The 22,419-nt window shown below is 44.9% G+C and overlaps 1 protein-coding gene and 1 long non-coding RNA gene across 2 annotated transcripts in view; one reads left to right on the forward strand and one right to left on the reverse strand.

Moving 5' to 3' along the window:
• LOC143172022 (ras-related protein Rab-3C-like) overlaps window positions 1-22,419 on the reverse strand; it is a 218,220-nt gene that overhangs the window by 121,310 nt on the left and 74,491 nt on the right. The window contains exon 3 of the mRNA XM_076361237.1: window positions 6,823-6,941. Within this exon, the coding sequence (XP_076217352.1) occupies window positions 6,823-6,941 (119 nt within the window). The remainder of the gene's footprint in view (window positions 1-6,822; window positions 6,942-22,419) is intronic.
• Window positions 16,771-20,947, forward strand: LOC143172024 (uncharacterized). Its single transcript, XR_012997267.1, has 2 exons — window positions 16,771-16,838; window positions 20,235-20,947. It is a non-coding gene; the product is annotated as an uncharacterized LOC143172024 (long non-coding RNA).

The raw sequence follows: 22,419 nt of genomic DNA on the forward strand, positions 1-22,419 counted from the left end.
ATTTTGGGTGAGAATAGCCAATGATCTGAATTATGTGAAGTTAAGTACTAATTATAGTTATAATAGTTATACTAATAATACACAGATATACTAATAATACTAATAATATTATATGCCCTACTAATGTTATTACAATAAGAATCACCCAGACTAATGAAGAATAACTTCAGTGAAACCAAGCAAAGCACAGTGATGATGGCACCAGAACTGACTTCAACATGAAACAATCCAACACCGCACACCATCTCCATTTTTCCTGCCCTGAAAGATTATTATGACAGATGGAGGCCGAAGTTATTGACTAAATGAACTCACCGAACGTTTTAGAGGGATGGCCCACAGACGAAGGGAATGATATCTCTGTGTGTGTGTGTGTGTATATATATATATATTGAAAAAAAGGGGGTGGTGATTAATGAAAATGTACTGGAAAATATGAGACTTGAGCATGACGCAGATGGTATAGAATAAGGGGTGGATATTGTCCTGGTTTCAGCAGGGGTAGAGTTAATTTCCTTCCTAGTAGCTGGTACAGTGCTGTGTTTTGGATTTAGGATGAGAACAAAGTTGATAACGCACCGATGTTTTAGTTGTTGCTAGGTAATGCTTACACTAGCCAAGGACTTTTTATTTTTCCATGCTCTACTGACTGAGAAGGCTGCAGGTGCACAAGAAGCTGCACACAGCATGGGCAGGGACAAGAGGGGCAGCGGCAGTTTAAAACCCAGTGTACCCGCCATTTCAACGAAGCCACCGAGGCGAAGGGCTCCGGAGCGGAGGATCGCGCCGGGGGACCCTTCCTGAAGCGGCAAAACCCGAGAAAAGCAAAAGCAAAAGCGCAGAGAGTGAGAGGGTGCCCCAGCCCCCCCATTCCCCGAGCCGGAGGAGGGAGTTCCTGACGAGCGGCAGCTCTGACTCAGCGTGGGCGGGGACAAGAGGGGCGGCGGCCAAACCCCCTCACTTACAAGAGCAGCCCCCAGGGAGCGCGAGCGACCCGGAACGCGGCGAACAGGGCGGGCAAACAGGACGTGACACGGCAGAAGGGCGTGTCGCGGCAGTTTTCGCGGCAGTTCACGAGGGAGGGCGTGCAGGGAAGGCGAGCGGGCAAGGCGCAGCCCCACTCCTGGCTCTAGAGGCCAACTCAATTGGTTATCATCGGCTTCCAAGAAGAGGACCAGCTATGGTTTCCACTCGGCCGAAAGCCATCGCCAGAAGGACTGTGGCGACCCAGACGGAGCTCAGACGCAAGCATACAGCTGTCCAGGTCTCTGGCTGCAGGGAGTGCCTGAGCCTGTCAGCTGTACTGGAGGGCAGCAGAGACACGACCTGTGTGCGGTGTGACCAGGTGGATGGTCTGCTCGGCCTGCTGGCAGAGTTGAAGGAGGAAGTGGAAAGGTTGAGGAGTATCCGGGAGTGTGAGAGGGAGATAGATTGGTGGAGCCACACCCTACCATCCCTGAGGCAAAGGCAGCAGATGGAGGCTCCGCGAGAAGCAGAGGATCCCGTGCCTTCTTGCCACCAGGCAGAAGGAGGGGACAAAAGCGACGGGGGGGAAAGGAAACAGGTCCCTGCTTGGGGTGCCACGCGAACCGCCGCCCAGCGTCCCTCACCTTCCCGGTTGCCCTTACACAACAGATATGGGGCCCTGGAACTTGAGGGCCAGGCAAACGAGGATATAGATGAAGGTCCATCCAGGGGGTTGCTTAGGGTGAGGCAGTCAGCCCCACGCATTATGACTGCCTCAGCTAAGAAAAAAAGGAGGGTAATTGTTGTAGGCGATTCCCTTCTGAGGGGAACAGAAGGCCCTATATGCCGACCGGACCCGTCCCACAGGGAAGTCTGCTGCCTCCCTGGAGCCCGGGTCAGAGACGTAACTAGGAAGCTCCCTGGTCTGGTACGGTCTTCCGATTACTACCCACTGCTGGTTATACAGGCTGGCAGTGATGAGGTTGCAGAGAGAAGTCCTTGCAGTGATCAAAAGGGACTTCAGGGCACTGGGGCAACTGGTTGAAGGATCGGGAGCACAGGTAGTGTTTTCCTCTATCCCTACAGTGGCAGGGAACGATACTGAAAGGAGCAGGAAAACACACCTGATCAACACGTGGCTCAGAGGCTGGTGCCATCGGAGGAATTTTGGCTTTTTTGATCATGGGGAGGTTTACATGGCACCGGGCCTGCTGGTGGCAGATGGAGTCCAGCTATCTCACAGGGGGAAAAGGATCATTGCTCATGAATTGGTGGGGCTCACTGAGAGGGCATTAAACTAGGTTTGAAGGGGGAAGGGGATAAAACCAGGCTCACTAGAGATGAGCCTAGGGGTGGCGTGCCGATGCCGGGGGCGAAATCGATAGCCCAGCTCAAGTGCATCTACACCAAAGCACGCAGCATGAGCGGCAAACAGGAGGAGCTGGAAGCCATTGTGCAGCAGGAGAGATATGACTCTCTATGGAGCGGGGCCAGCAAAACCGCAACCATGGACTTCCGGAGGGCGGACTTTGGCCTGTTCAGGATGCTGGTTGAGAGAGTCCCTTGGGAGACAGTCCTGAAGGGCAAAGGGGTCCAGGAAGGCTGGACGATCTTCAAGAAGGAAGTCTTAAAGGCGCAGGAGCAGGCTGTCCCCATGTGCCGTAAGAAGAACGGGCAGGGAAGACGACCGGCCTGGCTGAACAGGGAGCTCTTGCTGGGACTCAGGAAAAAAAGGAGAGTTTACCGCTTGTGGAAGAAGGGGCAGGCGACTCAAGAAGAGTACAGGGATCTCGTTAGATCGTGCAGAGAGGAAATGAGAAAGGCAAAAGCCCAGCTAGAACGCAATCTGGCCGCTGTTGTTAAAGACAACAAAAAAAGTTTTTACAAATATGTTAATGACAAAAAGAGAGCCAAGGAAAATCTCCATCCTTTATTGGATGCAGGGGGGGAACATTGTCACCGAGGATGAGGAAAAGGCTGAGGTACTCAATGCCTTCTTTGCCTCAGTCTTTAACAGGCAGACCAGTTATCCTCAGGGTACTCGGCCCCCCTGACCTGGAAGACAGGGACGGCGAGCAGGATGAACCCCCCGTAATCCAAGAGGAAGCAGTCAATGACCTGCTACGCCACCTGGACGCTCACAAGTCTATGGGGCCGGATGGGATCCACCCGAGGGTGCTGAGGGAGCTGGTGGAGGAGCTTGACAAGCCACTCTCCATCATTTATCAGCAGTCCTGGTTAACGGGGGAGGTCCCGGATGACTGGAGGCTTGCCAATGTGATGCCCATCTACAAGAAGGGCCGGAAGGAGGATCCGGGGAACTACAGGCCTGTCAGCCTGACCTCGGTGCCGGGGAAGATTATGGAGCGGTTCATCTTGAGGGTGCTCACAAGGCATGAGCGGGACAACCAGGGGATCCGGCCTAGCCAGCACGGATTCATGAGAGGCAGGTCCTGCTTGACCAACCTGATCTCCTTCTATGACCAGGTGACCCGCCTAGTGGATGAGGGAAAGGCTGTGGATGTGGTCTACCTGGACTTCAGCAAGGCCTTTGACACCGTCTCCCACAGCATTCTCCTAGAGAAGCTGGCGGCTCACGGCTTAGACAGGTGTACTCTGCGCTGGGTCAAAAACTGGCTGGACGGCCGGGCCCAGAGAGTTGTGGTGAATGGAGTTCAATCCAGTTGGTCACGAGCGGTGTTCCCCAGGGCTCAGTTTTGGGGCCGGTCTTGTTCAATATCTTTATCGATGATCTGGATGAGGGGATGGAGTGCACCCTCAGTAAGTTTGCAGACGACACCAAGTTGGGCAGGAGTGTTGATCCTCTTGAGGGTAGGAAGGCTCTGCAGAGGGACCTGGACAGGCTGGATCGATGGGCCGAGGCCAATTGTATGAGATTCAACAAGGCCAAGTGCCGGGTCCTGCACTTTGGCCACAACAACCCCATGCAGCGCTACAGGCTTGGGGAAGAGTGGCTGGAAAGCTGCCTGTCAGAAAAGGACCTGGGGGTGCTGGTTGACAGCCGGCTGAACATGAGCCGGCAGTGTGCCCAGGCGGCCAAGAAGGCCAATGGCATCCTGGCCTGTATCAGAAATAGTGTTGCCAGCAGGAGTAGGGAAGTGATCGTGCCCCTGTACTCGGCACTGGTGAGGCCGCACCTCGAATACTGTGTTCTGTTTTGGGCCCCTCACTACAAGAAGGACATTGAGGTGCTGGAGCGTGTCCAGAGAAGGGCAACGAGGCTAGTGAGGGGTCTGGAGAACAAGTCTTATGAGGAGCGGCTGAGGGAACTGGGGTTGTTTAGCCTGGAGAAAAGGAGGCTGAGGGGAGACCTCATCGCTCTCTACAACTACCTGAAAGGAGGTTGTAGCGAGGTGGGTGTCGGTCTCTTCTCCCAAGTAACTAGCAATAGGACGAGAGGAAATGGCCTTAAGTTGTGCCAGGGGAGGTTTAGATTGGATGTAAGGAAAAATTTCTTTACTGAAAGAGTGGTTAAACATTGGAACAGGCTGCTCAGGGAAGTGGTTGAGTCCCCATCCCTGGAAGTATTTAAAAGACGTGTAGATGAGGCACTTAGGGACATGGTTTAGTGGGTGGTGGTGTTGGGTCGACGGTTGGACTCAATGATCTTAGAGGTCTTTTCCAACCTCAGTGATTCTATGATTCTATGATTCTAAGCTGGGAGGGGGCACAGCCAAACTGGCCAAAGAAACGTTCCATACCATGTGACGTCATGCTCAGTACATAAACTGGGGAAAGCTGGCTGGGGGGGCCGCTGCTCGGGGACTGGCTGGGCATCGGTCGGCGGGTGGTGAGCAGTTGTATTGTGCATCACTTGTTTTGTGTATTATTATTATTATCATATTATCATCATCATTTTATTTCAATTATTAAACTGTTTTTATCTCAACCCATGATTTTTTCTCACTTGTGCTCTTCCAATTCTCTCCCCCATCCCACCGGGTGGTGGGGAGTGAGCAAGCGGCTGCGTGGTGCTTAGTTGCCGACTGAGGTTAAACCATGACACAGAGGAAGCTAGGTAATACATGGCATGCGATCTGGTTTGCCCAGAGATGAGGTAATGAGATTTGCAGATTACAGCTGGTCCCAGACAGCCATTATCACCCAGTTAACCCAGTGCTTGAATGGAATCAGCCTATGGACAAAGGACAGCAGAGACAAAGGACAGCAGAGGCAAAGCAAGAAAGTGCTTCAGCTCGCAGGCCTAGGAAGCAGTGGTGCTGGCAGGCACAATTGCAGGTTCAGCTGGGAGGTTGGGTGTACTCCTTGATTCCCTGGTTTTGCTAAACTTTCACAGCAGCATCTACAAATAAGACTTTCAGCTACCTCCTGTTAGGTAGGAGATTCTGTCTCATGCTGTTGAACAGAGCAGTACTCACAACTGTGTAATAGCAAGCCCTCAGCATGATACCTCCAGCTTGTACAAAATGGGCAGAACATCCCTTTGGCATAACAAGTCACAGTGAGCAAATGTGTCTTCCCCTTTGAGTATCAAGCAAAGACTCCTCTCAGATAAATTCACTTGTCCAAAAGCTAATTGTCTGGTCTATACTAGTCATGCAAGCTTATTGATTCTCTAGTAAATGGAGACACTTGTAAGAGCAATTCAGTGTAGAGTCATACAGATAACTGATGGGGAGAAGAAGGTGGGACACACTCTGGAGTTGTCCCTTTCCCCTGGAGGAGTGTGAATGACTACATCCCTAGCGCTTACACAGGAAATGTTAGGCAACCCAAGATCCCATTTCTTGTAGAGCAGAATCAAGCTAAGGTTCTCAGTTCTTATTTTCAAAGTGCTGAATGACCAGGCTCAGCGTATACAGACCAAGAAACCTCCAGGTGTAGAGACGGAAGCTGCTCCATGGGTTCAGTGGCACTTTATTACCACAATAACAATTAGAAGAGTGTGAAAGAGAGAAAGATTTTTTTCTTGGAGAGTCTGAGGCTGAGCAACTATTTCCATTAGAAACAGGCATCACAACATCACTGCCTTTTACTTCAAGTGTGAAACAGGTTTCTGACCTTGCCTGTCCTGAAAAAAGTACACAGTAGTGTATATTTAAAATAACAAAAAAGCCAAAGAAACGTACTGAACAAATCACACAAACTGAACAAAATCCTCTCTCAAACACAGTTCTCCCATGCAAGAGAGCACATGGAGCACACATGATAAATGCTATTCATATCACTCAGAGGACTGCTAGGAAGGCTCTCAGATATTAAAATAACTCGTAAAGGAAGAGACCACTGAGATTAACTCTAGCTTTCCTTTTGGGCCAGCTTTATTTGAAAAAGCCTTAAATTGTTTGGATCCTGACTGACCCATGTCTGATTAAAATGACACACTTCTGTGGAGACATCTTGACATTCACAAAATACGTGGTAATATGAGTACCAGCCATTTTAGGTTCTACTATTCTGATGAAGTTTGCTCATCATCTTTACACTTGAGGCACAAGACTGACACCATAATGTCTAACCAGGTACGGTTAAAAGCAAAATGATGAAAAATTAAATCAAAAGACACCCCCCACATATGGAATCCCTTTCTTTTCATGAACTATGGAAACACTTTCTAGTAACTCAGCAGTTACTCTCCATGCTAGCATGTTGCTGGTTTTAGTGGTATAAATAACCCACATTAACTGAAATCACAGAAAACATAATGGTTACAATGAATTATATGCAACACATTTTAAAGTAATCATTGTCTTTCCACAAAAAAAAAAACCAAAGAAAACCCCTATGCTTGGGTATAGGAATGCTTGGGCACAGCAAGTGAGTGATATCAAATATTCACTGTGATATTTAATATGAATTCCAAGTTTTACTTACCAATCCTGCACAGCATTGAAGGATTCTTCATTCGTGATGTCATACATTAAAATGAAGCCCATTGCACCCCGGTAGTAAGCTGTGGTAATTGTTCTGTATCTCTCCTGACCTGCTGTGTCCTGAAACAATAAGAAACAAAAGGTTTACATGTTGCAAATAAAATGACAATTTCTTTTTCTTTTAAAATAGGAAGAAAACTCTGACAACAGTCATTGTACAACTCTGCAATCCTACTCATAAAACTAATCAAGGGAGAGAAAATTGAGAATAACAGGAAAAAGGAGAGTTCTGTGCTGGATCATAATAGGAGGGACACATCCATTCTGTCATGAGGTGAGAGCGGAGAGAAGCAGAAAGGCATGGCCCTGTGTCAGGTCATAGAACAGGAGTCATTCACTGATTCGTATCATGCAACAACCTGAGAGCCGTGTGAGAACCTTGTCTCCTGCTCCTGCCTTGGAGTTTGCTAGCAGTCCCTTACCTCAAACCAGTTTTCTCCCTCATTCTCTGTATCTCATCCTCCTGCCTTTAAAGTGAGAAATGTAAGTCTTCCTTTCTCCTACTCCTTTCTTTATTTATTTCCATTAAAAAATCTTCAGGGCAGGAACTACCTGTTACTGCATTTATATGCAATGTCTATAATAACCACCCATGTCTGTACTAAGATTGTGAGACACCAGCAATAACTAAAATACAAGAAATGCATAACTATTCCCTGTTCCAACATACCTATTTAACATTTTTAAACTATAAACATTAAAAGCTTTAGATGAAACATACATAACATTTCAGTGCAATCGTGTAACTGTCTAACAGATCATCTGTGCATATTCAATTTTAACAGACTTTGAAACTTAACTTCATTATTTCAGATTTTTTGACTGGATAAGAAATAGTTTACTTTACAATATGGACAAATTTAATTAATTTGTCTTCCTACAGAGAGAGAGAAATAACCAGTGATAGATAATGTTTTATTTTGATTGTTTTCTGAAATGGTTCCTGGGCTAGTAGTACTGCCTTGTGAATAAGAGAAAAATAGATTAAGTGGGCCGCCTTCTTTACACATATATCGTTGTGCTGGTTTTGGCTGGGATAGAGTTAATTTTCTTCACAGTAGCTGGTAAGGGGCTATGGTTTGGATTTGTGCTGGAAACAGTGTTGATAACACAGGGATGTTTTCATTATTGCTGAGCAGTGCTTACACAGAGTCAAGGCCTTTTCTGCTTCTCACCCCACCCCACCAGCAAGTAGGCTGGGAGGGGACATAGCTGGGACAGCTGACCACAACTGACCAAAGGGATATTCCATACCATATGATGTCATGCTCAGCATATAAAGATGGGGGAAGAAGGAGGAAGGGGGGGACGTTCGGAGTGATGGCGTTTGTCTTCCCAAGTAACCGTTACACGTGATGGAGCCCTGCTTTCCTGGAGATGGCTGAACACCTGCCTGCCGATGGGAAGTAGTGAATGAATTCCTTGTTTTGCTTTGCTTGTGTGCGCGTCTTTTGCTTTACCTGTTAAACTGTCTTTATCTCAACCCACGAGTTTTCTCATTTTTACTCTTCCAATTCTCTCCCCCATCCCACTGGGAGGGAGGGAGTGAGTGAGCGGCTGTGTGGTGCTTAGTTGCCAGCTGGGGTTAAACCACGACAATCATTCATCTCGTAAACAAAGTAAAAAAAGGAGATTCTACATACATCAGAAATCACTTGCAGAATAAGAAACATAACAAAGCCAGTTACTGAAACCAAACAATGTCTTAGGTAAAATATATGGATTCAGTTCATTCTGGATTACAGCTGCTACTGCTTTGATGTAGTTTCACTGATCCAAGACAGAAAGCTAATGTAGAAGTTAGATCCTAATAGGTCTCACAGGAGGTTAGGCTATGTCTTTGCAGGAAAGGCCAGACAGACCTAAACTTTTTCTGCTTATACTCTCAGCTGGCCAAGCCTATACCAACTGTGGTCTGGAGGCTAGATAGCTGCATTAACAGAACTGCTCCCAAATTTTCTGGTGGTATTACTGAATATTAAGGTATTAAGACTCTTGCGCTAAGCCTGTGCATATTCTAATACTCGGAGGTCAGTTCTTTCTCAGTAGGTCATAGTCTGTAAATAAGAGGAAAGTACCATTGAAATGTTGAGTAAAATAATTTATTAGCAGAAGAAATATCACCTGTCTATTTAAAACCATTTCTTTGTATTTCTTTTATGAAATAAGGTTTACTCTCACATGTTTTGCTGGCTTAATTTATTTGATTTGATATTAGAGAAAAGAGCTGGGAGGGACAGAAGGAAAATATGGCCTATAGCAAGCACACAACACAGCCTTTCTGTACAGAAGAGAGATGATTTTCAAACAAGTTTTGTCAGTGTCTATCTGCTTGTTTGTCAGAGACATGTATGGTTGGAAATATGATGGTATGACAAGCAGGAGCCCACTGCTACTGAAGCAAACCTTATTTTGCTGCGGGTGATTTCCACTGAAGCCTGTCTGCAGATAAGAGTGAACAGCCCTAGCAATAAAGCAGTAAGTCAGTGAGGCTTCCTATCCAAGACACCAACTACTTTGGTGTCTCTACTACTGCGCAGTGTTAAAGGGAGTTAGTATGGGCTTAGGCATTCTTGATTACAGAGAAAAAAATGAGTGTGAAGGAAGACAAATCAAGATAAAAGTTCTTAAATCATTTTACACAAAGGGAAATGAAGCTGCAGATGAGGATCCAAACATTGACTGAATTTGGGATAGGAGATGCTCTTCTGGACCTAGGCATTTGGTTTGGGTCAGTCAGGGAAGGAACCAGGTATTTGGGGTTGCTCTCAATTCAGGCATCTAATATGTGGCTGTAGCTAATGCTATGTTAATGTGATGATAATAAAGAAGATTTTCTGAAGTGGTATTTCAGTGTATGGCATAGATGGGTGACCATGAATAAAGTGGAGTTTATTAGTTTCAAATGTCGATAATCACATTCCTGTTGGTATTATTTTCAATTCACTTGCTATAAGGAAGCAACTGAAATTTTAATTGGCCTAACATACAAATTCTGCAGTAGAGTGTTTATGATCATGTAAGAAATGAACCCAAATATCAGTAATCAATGTTGTCAAAACTTTTGTGTTCCACACATTCATAAGCAACTCCTTTGTATTCTAACTAGAATATATTAATAAATACCCTAAAGACAGCTCCATTTGTGTGACCTTTAAGGAACTAAAATATAATTTGTCAGGAGAAATAGCACATTAGAAACATCAAATACTTTAATATTCAACATTATTTTTATTACAATGATTTAATTTATTTGAAACAGATAATGCAACAATGTAAGTGGCCTTTCTCTCTGCTTATTAGCTTTTATTCTTATGGAAGAACTGAGCAGAAAAGAACTAATTTCCATATTTCATCATATTTATATCTGCAAATCACTATGATTTTTATCCTCAGGTACTGGTTTATACTTGTACTTGAAGAAAACCTTTTCCAATTTAGGTATGGTTACTGGCTGCTGCTATGTTATCTTAAGTCCTTTTTACAAGATCATGGAATTGATCTGATGACCATCTTTTTAGGTTTAAATTCTGAAATATAACATCTGTATTTTGCACTGAATGATGTTTACTTCTAAGCAAACTAAATAAAATAAGCCTGAGGAAGAATAAAATTTGACATGTTATTGACTGGCATTTTAACCAAGGCAGTTCATTTCCATCTTTGATGGGTAGAAAAGAAGACACACAGATCATCTTGGGGGCCTTTTCATTCATGTAGGTAATGTCTGATAAGGACAACTGACTGTTCATTAAAGAAGTAGAGTGGAAAAGCAGAAGGGAATGAATGGCAGTGAGGGAATGCTTTATGAAAAGTTCCATGCACAGAAGACAAAAAGGGATATTTTACAAAACTAAATCAAAACAAAACAAAAAGAGTCTCAGCAGCTGCAAGGAATATTTTAAAATATTATATTCACTTTCATAAATTCTGTTTTTAATAAAGCTCCCACAATTCCATTAGCTTCTGGTTAGGTGATCCTATCTTAGTGAATCTTTTTAATAGGCACCAGATTTTAGATATTAAATCACAGAACAATGAGGTTTAGTGGACATAGTACTTTAGAAATTATCCAGCTTCTGAGCATTGCATGCAGCATGCTGGCTAATAGCCCGTGGTCCTGAGTATTTGGAAGACTATGAGACTTGCCCAGTTTGGCCTTGTGTGCTCTGATGTCTCTAGTATGTTTTGTTTGTTGTTTTTTTTTTTTCTTAATTTTTTCACCTATGATTGAAATTAGGTATTTGCAAACATTTTTATGCTCCAGATCCTGATATGTATAATTTCATATTACAAAAATTCATTGCTTTTTGCCAGAAATTTGATAGCCAAAAGGACCAGTAAAGGTCTTGAATAGGGCATGTATATCTGTAGGGAGTGAAAGAGGAATGGTAGAGGTATAGATTGAGTGCAAAATATCTATTTCTGGCTCAGGATGAAGATAGCAATCTGGTACATATTTGGCCAACTGTCCTGTCTCATGTATCAAATAGGATCTGGAGATAGATAATTCTAGATTACCTTGGCTGTTCATTTGAGTTAAACTTAAAGCTGTGAATTTGACAGTACAATAAAGCTTAAAGTGAAGATACACTAGTTATTTTTACAGTAACCACATGAACCAGGTTTTTGTCATGTGCTTCTCCCTTGAAACCATCCTTTAATAACATTATGGGAAATTTCCTACAGATTCTCATTATTACCACGTAACTGCCATACCATTGAAGGCCTTAGTGTATGGAGAATGCACCAGCTGCTGACAACAATGCTCACAGAGGAATGGAGAGATATAATGTAATAGCCATCTGCGCAAGTAGAAACACTTAGAAATAGCGAGCTAACTGATTCTAGAAGAACCCATATTCCACATGAAGTTAAGAGTTTATGGGGCTGGAAAGTTTCAAAACACAAAACAGAGAAACCAAGGCTCTGATAGTAATCTTGAAAATAGTAACTATTTAGGCTTGCAAAGTATGGTTAGCTGTGGGAGACTGGCTGGCTGAGCAGAGGCATGTCAACATAGAATTGATAAGTCAGCAGGATCTCAAGAAGTGGCGAAAACAGCTGGTGTGAGAACTAATAAAGTGCAAGGACACACTGACCTTGTTTACTCCGGCATAAAGCCGACAAGAAAGTTGTGGTTAGCAAAAGGGAACGGCAGCTGGAGGAAACAGGGTGTTGGGAGAAACAAGATGTGTATGTAAATGTTGGGAGAAACAAGGTGTGTATGTAAAGGCTGGCATTTAGGCTACTAACCAATAAGGAGCTTGGCTTTTGTAATATGTATGAGCTAATTAAGGAACCTATAAAGTGTAGTGATTGTATTCTAATAAACGAAGTCTGCTGATCCCTCACATTGAGTGACTGCTCCTTCCCTCTGCTTTGGCAAATGGCACGACATTTGGCGCCCGAACAGGGACCCGGCGACCCGATAGCGGAGTCCGGAAGCCACGGCCAGTAGAGAACTAAAGTGCGGTCCTGTAAGCAGCGCAGGAGGTGAAAGGGATATTCGTCCCCGCACCCGGGAGCACCTAAAGAGGCTGTCCCGCCAGCTACGCGCCGCCGAAGTCTGCAAAGGCTGCAATAGAGCGCTCTTTAAAGGTATGAACAGGCAAGCGGCGTATAACTTGCTCAAATGCTTCTTAGAGAAGCGGGGCACAGAAGGGGTAGATTTAAAGAAGGAACTCACTGACCTGTTAGAGTATGGGGTAGCCCGGGGAATTTTTTCAGATCCTAATACGGACTGATAACGGAGCAGTCTGGCCAACTGCCTCCCAGTGAGCGACCGCTATCATGGAAACAGAGGCGGCAGCTGTGTTGCTCGTAAGCATCCTCTCCAAGAGAGGGATCGAGACAACGGTAAAACAATTATGTGCGTTGATTAGGACAACGTTGGGGACATTTTAAGGACAGTCAAACTATTTTTTCTGACCTTGAGTGGCGAGAGCTTGGCAATACTATGTGGGAGCAGACTATCGCGGGGGATGAAAAGTCAAAGAAGGAGATTAAAACAGTGCGGGAACTATGGAGGTCTGTGTCAGAGACTTTAAAAGCCATGAAAGCTGAAAGAAAGGTGGCTTGTGCAGCCACTCAAATGCTAGCCCCAGAACCCTTGCCTGATAGACCGAAGAATACAACATCTGGACTGTTTCGGTTCTTTGGGCCGTCGGCAGTCCGAGGTATGTCGGGTACCCCCAAACGAACTGCCTTGGAAGCCAAGTATAGTGTTCTGGGGGGTGATGGCGCTTCTGAACTGCTTGAAACGTACCCTCCGCTTACGGACTGCAAAGATGCAGAAACTAGCGGTAACGGGGCCCCTCTTTCACCTGAGGCGGTCGCGGAAGAGCGACGACCCGGAGAGGAGGAGCGGCTGGTTCCGTTAACCCCTCCGTGGCCAACAGCCCCGCCTCTAGGAGTTTCTTCAGGTGCGTCTACTCCGCCACAGGGTGACAGCAAAGAACAGAGTATGGCTGAGACTAATGAGCTCCTGAAGAAGGTGGTGCAACAGTTACAGGACTTAACAATTACAGCCCAGAGGGGAGGAATAGAACACCTGTCCGGGGCATCAGGGGAATCCCTACCCCCTTGCCTCTCTGGACCACCAGCGACGGTTCAGCCCAGACGCTGGAGCGAAGTGGCTAGAGACGCTATGCTGGACGGGCAGTGGCAAGCGGTATCCAGCTTGGGGGCGAGTGCTTTTCCTGTGCTGCAAGAGAATAACGGCAATAAGTGGGCACCTCACGATTGGAAAATCCTTCAGCAAGCAAAAAACACTGTGTCCCAGTATGGGATAAAATCAGAAGCTTCACGTCAAATTGTAATCTGGATTTTTTCGGCTGACCTGATGTGCCCTTCTGACTGCCAAAACCTTATGCGGCTTTTATTGTCACCTACGCAGTATTTGTTGTGGGGGTCGGAATGGTCACGGCGGGCGGCAAGTGCTGCGGCACAGCATCAAACGCAGGGGGATCCCCTCTATGGGATTACCGTGGAAATGATAACGGGGACGGGAAGGTTTAATGATATTAATGCTCAGTTGTTTTTTCCTATTGCTTTGTTGCAGTTGTCTGCCAAACTGGTGCTAGAAGCCTTTTTAGCCTTACCCGGTTCGTCCACTCCATCCTTTAGTTCTGTACAGCAAGGTGCCACTGAAGCGTATAGTCATTTTGTCGATCGCTTGTGGGGGGCGATATGTGAAAAAAAAAAAAAAAAAAAAAAAAAAAGAGAGAAAAAAAAAAAAGAAAAAAAAAAGAGAGAGAAAAAAAAAAAAGAGAGAGAAAAAAAAAGAGAGAGAGAAAAAAAAAAAAGAAAAAAAAAACCAACAAACAAAAAAAACAAAAACAAAGAGTGCCTACAGTGTGTACCGTGAGTATTGTGTCAGTGTTACCATTGTGATAAGAAGTGGTGGGCCCGGTGCACGCGCGCACAAAGGTGATCTGAAACTTGCTATCTGAAAGAAATAGTGCTGTATAGAATATTAATAACCACTGGACACGAAATACAGTTCACGAAACTGCCAAATTGATTATTGTTTGTATAAAAAATAAAAAAAAAAAAAAAAAAAAAAAAAAGGCAATTCGCCTAGAAGAGAAAATGTTGAGCCAGGCAGATGTGATCGTAATTGGGCTAATCTTAATAATCCCAGGGTCGGCAACTATACATCGCATTAACCCAAGGGAAAATATGTGGGTAACCTGGGCAAATAAAACAGGGCAGCCCGCGTTTTGCCTTTCCCTCGCCTCAGCAACTGAGCCGTTTAGGACTTGTTTGTTAGGTATGCCTGGATATAAGGAAGGTGACTTTGCCAGGTTCAGTACTGGCAGTTGTACTAATGTGACTGCAACTAGCAACTGTAGTGCTAACTTGATAAAAGGATTAAATCACTCGCTACCCTGGAATCCCCAGGAGTTGGAACTATTAGGGTCGATGCGAGTTGGAAATACATCTAAAAATTGGACTCAGACATGTTTTATATTTGGGGGACCCCTACAGACGGGTATCCACTTCTACCAGGCAAGAAATTGGACAGGGTGGACTAATGTCACCTCTCACGCATCTTACTACAAGTATCAGGATGCGGGCGATTTTTGTGGTACCAATGACAGTGGTAACAGCTATGCTTTACGAGCGGCTGGAGCGGAAACAAAGGGAGGAATAGGGATCTGGAACAATGGTACCCCAAAGGCGTTGCCCCCACAGGTATTTTTAATATGTGGGGACAGGGCCTGGCAGGGTATCCCAGCAAATGCTGTAGGAGGGCCATGCTACTTAGGAAAATTGACCCTGCTGGCTCCGGGACAAAATTGGTGGAAAACCGTAACAAGAAAAGAGCAGCAACAAAGACGAAAAAGAGCCACCACGGGTCTTTCCCCAGACTGTCGTGATGACGTAATTCTACCTAGCGACACCGAAAAGGTCTTCCTTTCACTATTTGTACCAGGTGCTGCAGCTGCGAGGGCCCTAAATGAGGTAGGGAAATTAGCTTGTTGGGCTAAAAAGCAGGCTGATATGACAACAGAGCTTATTGAAAAATTACTTGCAGATCAGGATAGCTTCCATCATGCAATTTTACAGAATAGAGCTGCTATTGACTTTCTGTTATTAGCACAAGGACATGGGTGTGAGGATTTTGAAGGGATGTGTTGTATGAATCTGTCTGACCATGGGGAGTCAATCCACAAACAGCTACAATGGTTAAAGGACCACACCAAGAATATTCAACAAGATCACGGGTTATTCGATACCTGGCTTAAGAATATATTTGGGGAACTGCCATCTTGGATAATAAGTTTAATAAAAGAAAGCTTATGCATTTTAATTGTTATATTAGTAATAAGTATATGCTCTTGTATAATTTTTAGCTGTGTGAAGAAAGCAATTATGAAAATTGTTAATCAAGTCTGGGTTGCTCAAAAACAAGAAGGGGGAATTGTGGAGGAGTGGCTGGTACAGCAGGGGCACGATCTAGTATCCCTGAGCAACCCATGTTTTTAACAGTAGCAGGGATATGCTGACAAAAACGGCTGGTGACCTTGACCATCCTTCCCTGAGCAGAAGAAGGAGCCTCACTACGTGATGAACAACAACAGCGGAACAACACCCAGGATAAGGAGGAGGCACAGATCGGCGAGACCAGCCGGCAGCTACCAATGAGAAGGGCTAACTAATTGGCTAGGCCTAGGAGGGTGGTTAAAGGGAATAATTCAGAGCATAATATTAATACTAATAATAGTAATTATAGGATTAGTGTTGTTTAGTTGTGCTTTGTCTTGTATTAAACGATTAATAACACGTATATCTAGTGACGCTTGGCTAGCCCAAAATAAAAACGGGGGAATTGTGGGAGACTGGCTGGCTGAGCAGAGGCATGTCAACATAGAATTGATAAGTCAGCAGGATCTCAAGAAGTGGCGAAAACAGCTGGTGTGAGAACTAATAAAGTGCAAGGACACACTGACCTTGTTTACTCCGGCATAAAGCCGACAAGAAAGTTGTGGTTAGCAAAAGGGAACGGCAGCTGGAGGAAACAGGGTGTTGGGAGAAACAAGATGTGTATGTAAATGTTGGGAGAAACAAGGTGTGTATGTAAAGGCTGGCATTTAGGCTACTAACCAATAAGGAGCTTGGCTTTTGTAATATGTATGAGCTAATTAAGGAACCTATAAAGTGTAGTGATTGTATTCTAATAAACGAAGTCTGCTGATCCCTCACATTGAGTGACTGCTCCTTCCCTCTGCTTTGGCAAATGGCACGACATTTGGCGCCCGAACAGGGACCCGGCGACCCGATAGCGGAGTCCGGAAGCCACGGCCAGTAGAGAACTAAAGTGCGGTCCTGTAAGCAGCGCAGGAGGTGAAAGGGATATTCGTCCCCGCACCCGGGAGCACCTAAAGAGGCTGTCCCGCCAGCTACGCGCCGCCGAAGTCTGCAAAGGCTGCAATAGAGCGCTCTTTAAAGGTATGAACAGGCAAGCGGCGTATAACTTGCTCAAATGCTTCTTAGAGAAGCGGGGCACAGAAGGGGTAGATTTAAAGAAGGAACTCACTGACCTGTTAGAGTATGGGGTAGCCCGGGGAATTTTTTCAGATCCTAATACGGACTGATAACGGAGCAGTCTGGCCAACTGCCTCCCAGTGAGCGACCGCTATCATGGAAACAGAGGCGGCAGCTGTGTTGCTCGTAAGCATCCTCTCCAAGAGAGGGATCGAGACAACGGTAAAACAATTATGTGCGTTGATTAGGACAACGTTGGGGACATTTTAAGGACAGTCAAACTATTTTTTCTGACCTTGAGTGGCGAGAGCTTGGCAATACTATGTGGGAGCAGACTATCGCGGGGGATGAAAAGTCAAAGAAGGAGATTAAAACAGTGCGGGAACTATGGAGGTCTGTGTCAGAGACTTTAAAAGCCATGAAAGCTGAAAGAAAGGTGGCTTGTGCAGCCACTCAAATGCTAGCCCCAGAACCCTTGCCTGATAGACCGAAGAATACAACATCTGGACTGTTTCGGTTCTTTGGGCCGTCGGCAGTCCGAGGTATGTCGGGTACCCCCAAACGAACTGCCTTGGAAGCCAAGTATAGTGTTCTGGGGGGTGATGGCGCTTCTGAACTGCTTGAAACGTACCCTCCGCTTACGGACTGCAAAGATGCAGAAACTAGCGGTAACGGGGCCCCTCTTTCACCTGAGGCGGTCGCGGAAGAGCGACGACCCGGAGAGGAGGAGCGGCTGGTTCCGTTAACCCCTCCGTGGCCAACAGCCCCGCCTCTAGGAGTTTCTTCAGGTGCGTCTACTCCGCCACAGGGTGACAGCAAAGAACAGAGTATGGCTGAGACTAATGAGCTCCTGAAGAAGGTGGTGCAACAGTTACAGGACTTAACAATTACAGCCCAGAGGGGAGGAATAGAACACCTGTCCGGGGCATCAGGGGAATCCCTACCCCCTTGCCTCTCTGGACCACCAGCGACGGTTCAGCCCAGACGCTGGAGCGAAGTGGCTAGAGACGCTATGCTGGACGGGCAGTGGCAAGCGGTATCCAGCTTGGGGGCGAGTGCTTTTCCTGTGCTGCAAGAGAATAACGGCAATAAGTGGGCACCTCACGATTGGAAAATCCTTCAGCAAGCAAAAAACACTGTGTCCCAGTATGGGATAAAATCAGAAGCTTCACGTCAAATTGTAATCTGGATTTTTTCGGCTGACCTGATGTGCCCTTCTGACTGCCAAAACCTTATGCGGCTTTTATTGTCACCTACGCAGTATTTGTTGTGGGGGTCGGAATGGTCACGGCGGGCGGCAAGTGCTGCGGCACAGCATCAAACGCAGGGGGATCCCCTCTATGGGATTACCGTGGAAATGATAACGGGGACGGGAAGGTTTAATGATATTAATGCTCAGTTGTTTTTTCCTATTGCTTTGTTGCAGTTGTCTGCCAAACTGGTGCTAGAAGCCTTTTTAGCCTTACCCGGTTCGTCCACTCCATCCTTTAGTTCTGTACAGCAAGGTGCCACTGAAGCGTATAGTCATTTTGTCGATCGCTTGTGGGGGGCGATATGTGAAAAAAAAAAAAAAAAAAAAAAAAAAAGAGAGAAAAAAAAAAAAGAAAAAAAAAAGAGAGAGAAAAAAAAAAAAGAGAGAGAAAAAAAAAGAGAGAGAGAAAAAAAAAAAAGAAAAAAAAAACCAACAAACAAAAAAAACAAAAACAAAGAGTGCCTACAGTGTGTACCGTGAGTATTGTGTCAGTGTTACCATTGTGATAAGAAGTGGTGGGCCCGGTGCACGCGCGCACAAAGGTGATCTGAAACTTGCTATCTGAAAGAAATAGTGCTGTATAGAATATTAATAACCACTGGACACGAAATACAGTTCACGAAACTGCCAAATTGATTATTGTTTGTATAAAAAATAAAAAAAAAAAAAAAAAAAAAAAAAAGGCAATTCGCCTAGAAGAGAAAATGTTGAGCCAGGCAGATGTGATCGTAATTGGGCTAATCTTAATAATCCCAGGGTCGGCAACTATACATCGCATTAACCCAAGGGAAAATATGTGGGTAACCTGGGCAAATAAAACAGGGCAGCCCGCGTTTTGCCTTTCCCTCGCCTCAGCAACTGAGCCGTTTAGGACTTGTTTGTTAGGTATGCCTGGATATAAGGAAGGTGACTTTGCCAGGTTCAGTACTGGCAGTTGTACTAATGTGACTGCAACTAGCAACTGTAGTGCTAACTTGATAAAAGGATTAAATCACTCGCTACCCTGGAATCCCCAGGAGTTGGAACTATTAGGGTCGATGCGAGTTGGAAATACATCTAAAAATTGGACTCAGACATGTTTTATATTTGGGGGACCCCTACAGACGGGTATCCACTTCTACCAGGCAAGAAATTGGACAGGGTGGACTAATGTCACCTCTCACGCATCTTACTACAAGTATCAGGATGCGGGCGATTTTTGTGGTACCAATGACAGTGGTAACAGCTATGCTTTACGAGCGGCTGGAGCGGAAACAAAGGGAGGAATAGGGATCTGGAACAATGGTACCCCAAAGGCGTTGCCCCCACAGGTATTTTTAATATGTGGGGACAGGGCCTGGCAGGGTATCCCAGCAAATGCTGTAGGAGGGCCATGCTACTTAGGAAAATTGACCCTGCTGGCTCCGGGACAAAATTGGTGGAAAACCGTAACAAGAAAAGAGCAGCAACAAAGACGAAAAAGAGCCGCCACGGGTCTTTCCCCAGACTGTCGTGATGACGTAATTCTACCTAGCGACACCGAAAAGGTCTTCCTTTCACTATTTGTACCAGGTGCTGCAGCTGCGAGGGCCCTAAATGAGGTAGGGAAATTAGCTTGTTGGGCTAAAAAGCAGGCTGATATGACAACAGAGCTTATTGAAAAATTACTTGCAGATCAGGATAGCTTCCATCATGCAATTTTACAGAATAGAGCTGCTATTGACTTTCTGTTATTAGCACAAGGACATGGGTGTGAGGATTTTGAAGGGATGTGTTGTATGAATCTGTCTGACCATGGGGAGTCAATCCACAAACAGCTACAATGGTTAAAGGACCACACCAAGAATATTCAACAAGATCACGGGTTATTCGATACCTGGCTTAAGAATATATTTGGGGAACTGCCATCTTGGATAATAAGTTTAATAAAAGAAAGCTTATGCATTTTAATTGTTATATTAGTAATAAGTATATGCTCTTGTATAATTTTTAGCTGTGTGAAGAAAGCAATTATGAAAATTGTTAATCAAGTCTGGGTTGCTCAAAAACAAGAAGGGGGAATTGTGGAGGAGTGGCTGGTACAGCAGGGGCACGATCTAGTATCCCTGAGCAACCCATGTTTTTAACAGTAGCAGGGATATGCTGACAAAAACGGCTGGTGACCTTGACCATCCTTCCCTGAGCAGAAGAAGGAGCCTCACTACGTGATGAACAACAACAGCGGAACAACACCCAGGATAAGGAGGAGGCACAGATCGGCGAGACCAGCCGGCAGCTACCAATGAGAAGGGCTAACTAATTGGCTAGGCCTAGGAGGGTGGTTAAAGGGAATAATTCAGAGCATAATATTAATACTAATAATAGTAATTATAGGATTAGTGTTGTTTAGTTGTGCTTTGTCTTGTATTAAACGATTAATAACACGTATATCTAGTGACGCTTGGCTAGCCCAAAATAAAAACGGGGGAATTGTGGGAGACTGGCTGGCTGAGCAGAGGCATGTCAACATAGAATTGATAAGTCAGCAGGATCTCAAGAAGTGGCGAAAACAGCTGGTGTGAGAACTAATAAAGTGCAAGGACACACTGACCTTGTTTACTCCGGCATAAAGCCGACAAGAAAGTTGTGGTTAGCAAAAGGGAACGGCAGCTGGAGGAAACAGGGTGTTGGGAGAAACAAGATGTGTATGTAAATGTTGGGAGAAACAAGGTGTGTATGTAAAGGCTGGCATTTAGGCTACTAACCAATAAGGAGCTTGGCTTTTGTAATATGTATGAGCTAATTAAGGAACCTATAAAGTGTAGTGATTGTATTCTAATAAACGAAGTCTGCTGATCCCTCACATTGAGTGACTGCTCCTTCCCTCTGCTTTGGCAAATGGCACGACAGTTAGCTGAGTTAACTTAGCAGAAGTAAATCCCCCTTACTGTCAAGTCCTGCTAAGCTAGACTTCATCCAGAATGTGCCATACTAGCTTAGACTATATCAATGTTTTTGAGCAATACGTTAAATCAGGCCCTTCTTGAATTCATTTGCTGAGTGTGTGCTCTCCCTCCCACCCTTGCCTAGCACTGCACCACTGACAGGAACAATACTTTATGTAGATAACTTCCAAGTGGAGTTACTCATTTTTAATGCAGACAGTTTTGAAGGTGAAAGCAAACAGCATTTGGCAGCAAGAACTTTTAATGAGCCTGTTATGAAGGAATTCAGTCTGCAAAATACAAACTGATTTTTTTTGCACACTCAAGTGACTCTGTGCCTCTGCATTTCTGTCCTGTATGCTAAACATACAAATATCATTTTAGATCCATTTCCCCACATTACAAGTATTACTCATATCACAATACAACTTGTGTTATGTGCCAAAAAACTGGCAGCAGTAGAGGAGGACAGTGTCTATATCTCTGCTGCACATCCACAACATTTGAAGACAGACAAACAGAAAGATAAAATTAGAAATGTGAATTGGGTGAATTCTCACTTTGCAGGTCAAAATTTTCTGTTAAGGTAAACAAAATTGGCACAGCAATCAAGAACTACAGCTCCTTTATGAGTTTCATGTTTCTTTCCTGCTGTTGCTTCCCAAAGGTTATTTATATATTCCATCAAAGAGACTCTATATTTTTCTAATTTCTCCTATTGATACATAAAAGGACTCAAGGCAGAAAATCTAAACTGGCCCTTTTCAGAGCAGCACAAAAGACGTCTGATCCTTCCTCAGGGATCTCTGGGATCTCAGGGAAGAAAGGATAAAAAGAAAAGTATGACAAACAAAAAAAAACATTAAGAGAGCTGTTCAGGGAGGGGCAAGGGACAGCTGACCCCAACTGACCAAAGGGATATTCCATACCAAGAATCCTCTGAGACGGGGGGCGGACAGGGGTAAACCCACCTGAAGCCTGCTGCTAGCCACCCAGGAAGAGCAGCTGTGGGTCTATACCAGAAGCAACTGGGCAGGGCACAAAGAAAGGAAAGGGAGGAAAGCTGCTGGACTATCCTGGGAGCACCGTATCTCAACAAACTGCACTTCCAACAGAAAGTGTTAGGCACATAGAAACACAGACATATGAACATTTACAACTGGGAATGGAAAACACAGTTCAAAACAGTTTCTTTAGCTAATGTATGTACAAAAGATGTAACACTGCATATTGCCAACTCAGTCTTTGCTTATGTACCTATCTCCTGTCAGCAGCTCTTTCCAGACTTCTCATGGCTTTGGTTTCCCTGGAATTCTGTTCTTTTATATACATATGTATGTATGCATGTGTGCATGCGTGCGTGTGTTTGTAGAAATATATATATGTATAT

The sequence above is a fragment of the Aptenodytes patagonicus genome, chromosome W, assembly GCF_965638725.1.
Source record: "Aptenodytes patagonicus chromosome W, bAptPat1.pri.cur, whole genome shotgun sequence".
Taxonomy (NCBI): domain Eukaryota; kingdom Metazoa; phylum Chordata; class Aves; order Sphenisciformes; family Spheniscidae; genus Aptenodytes; species Aptenodytes patagonicus.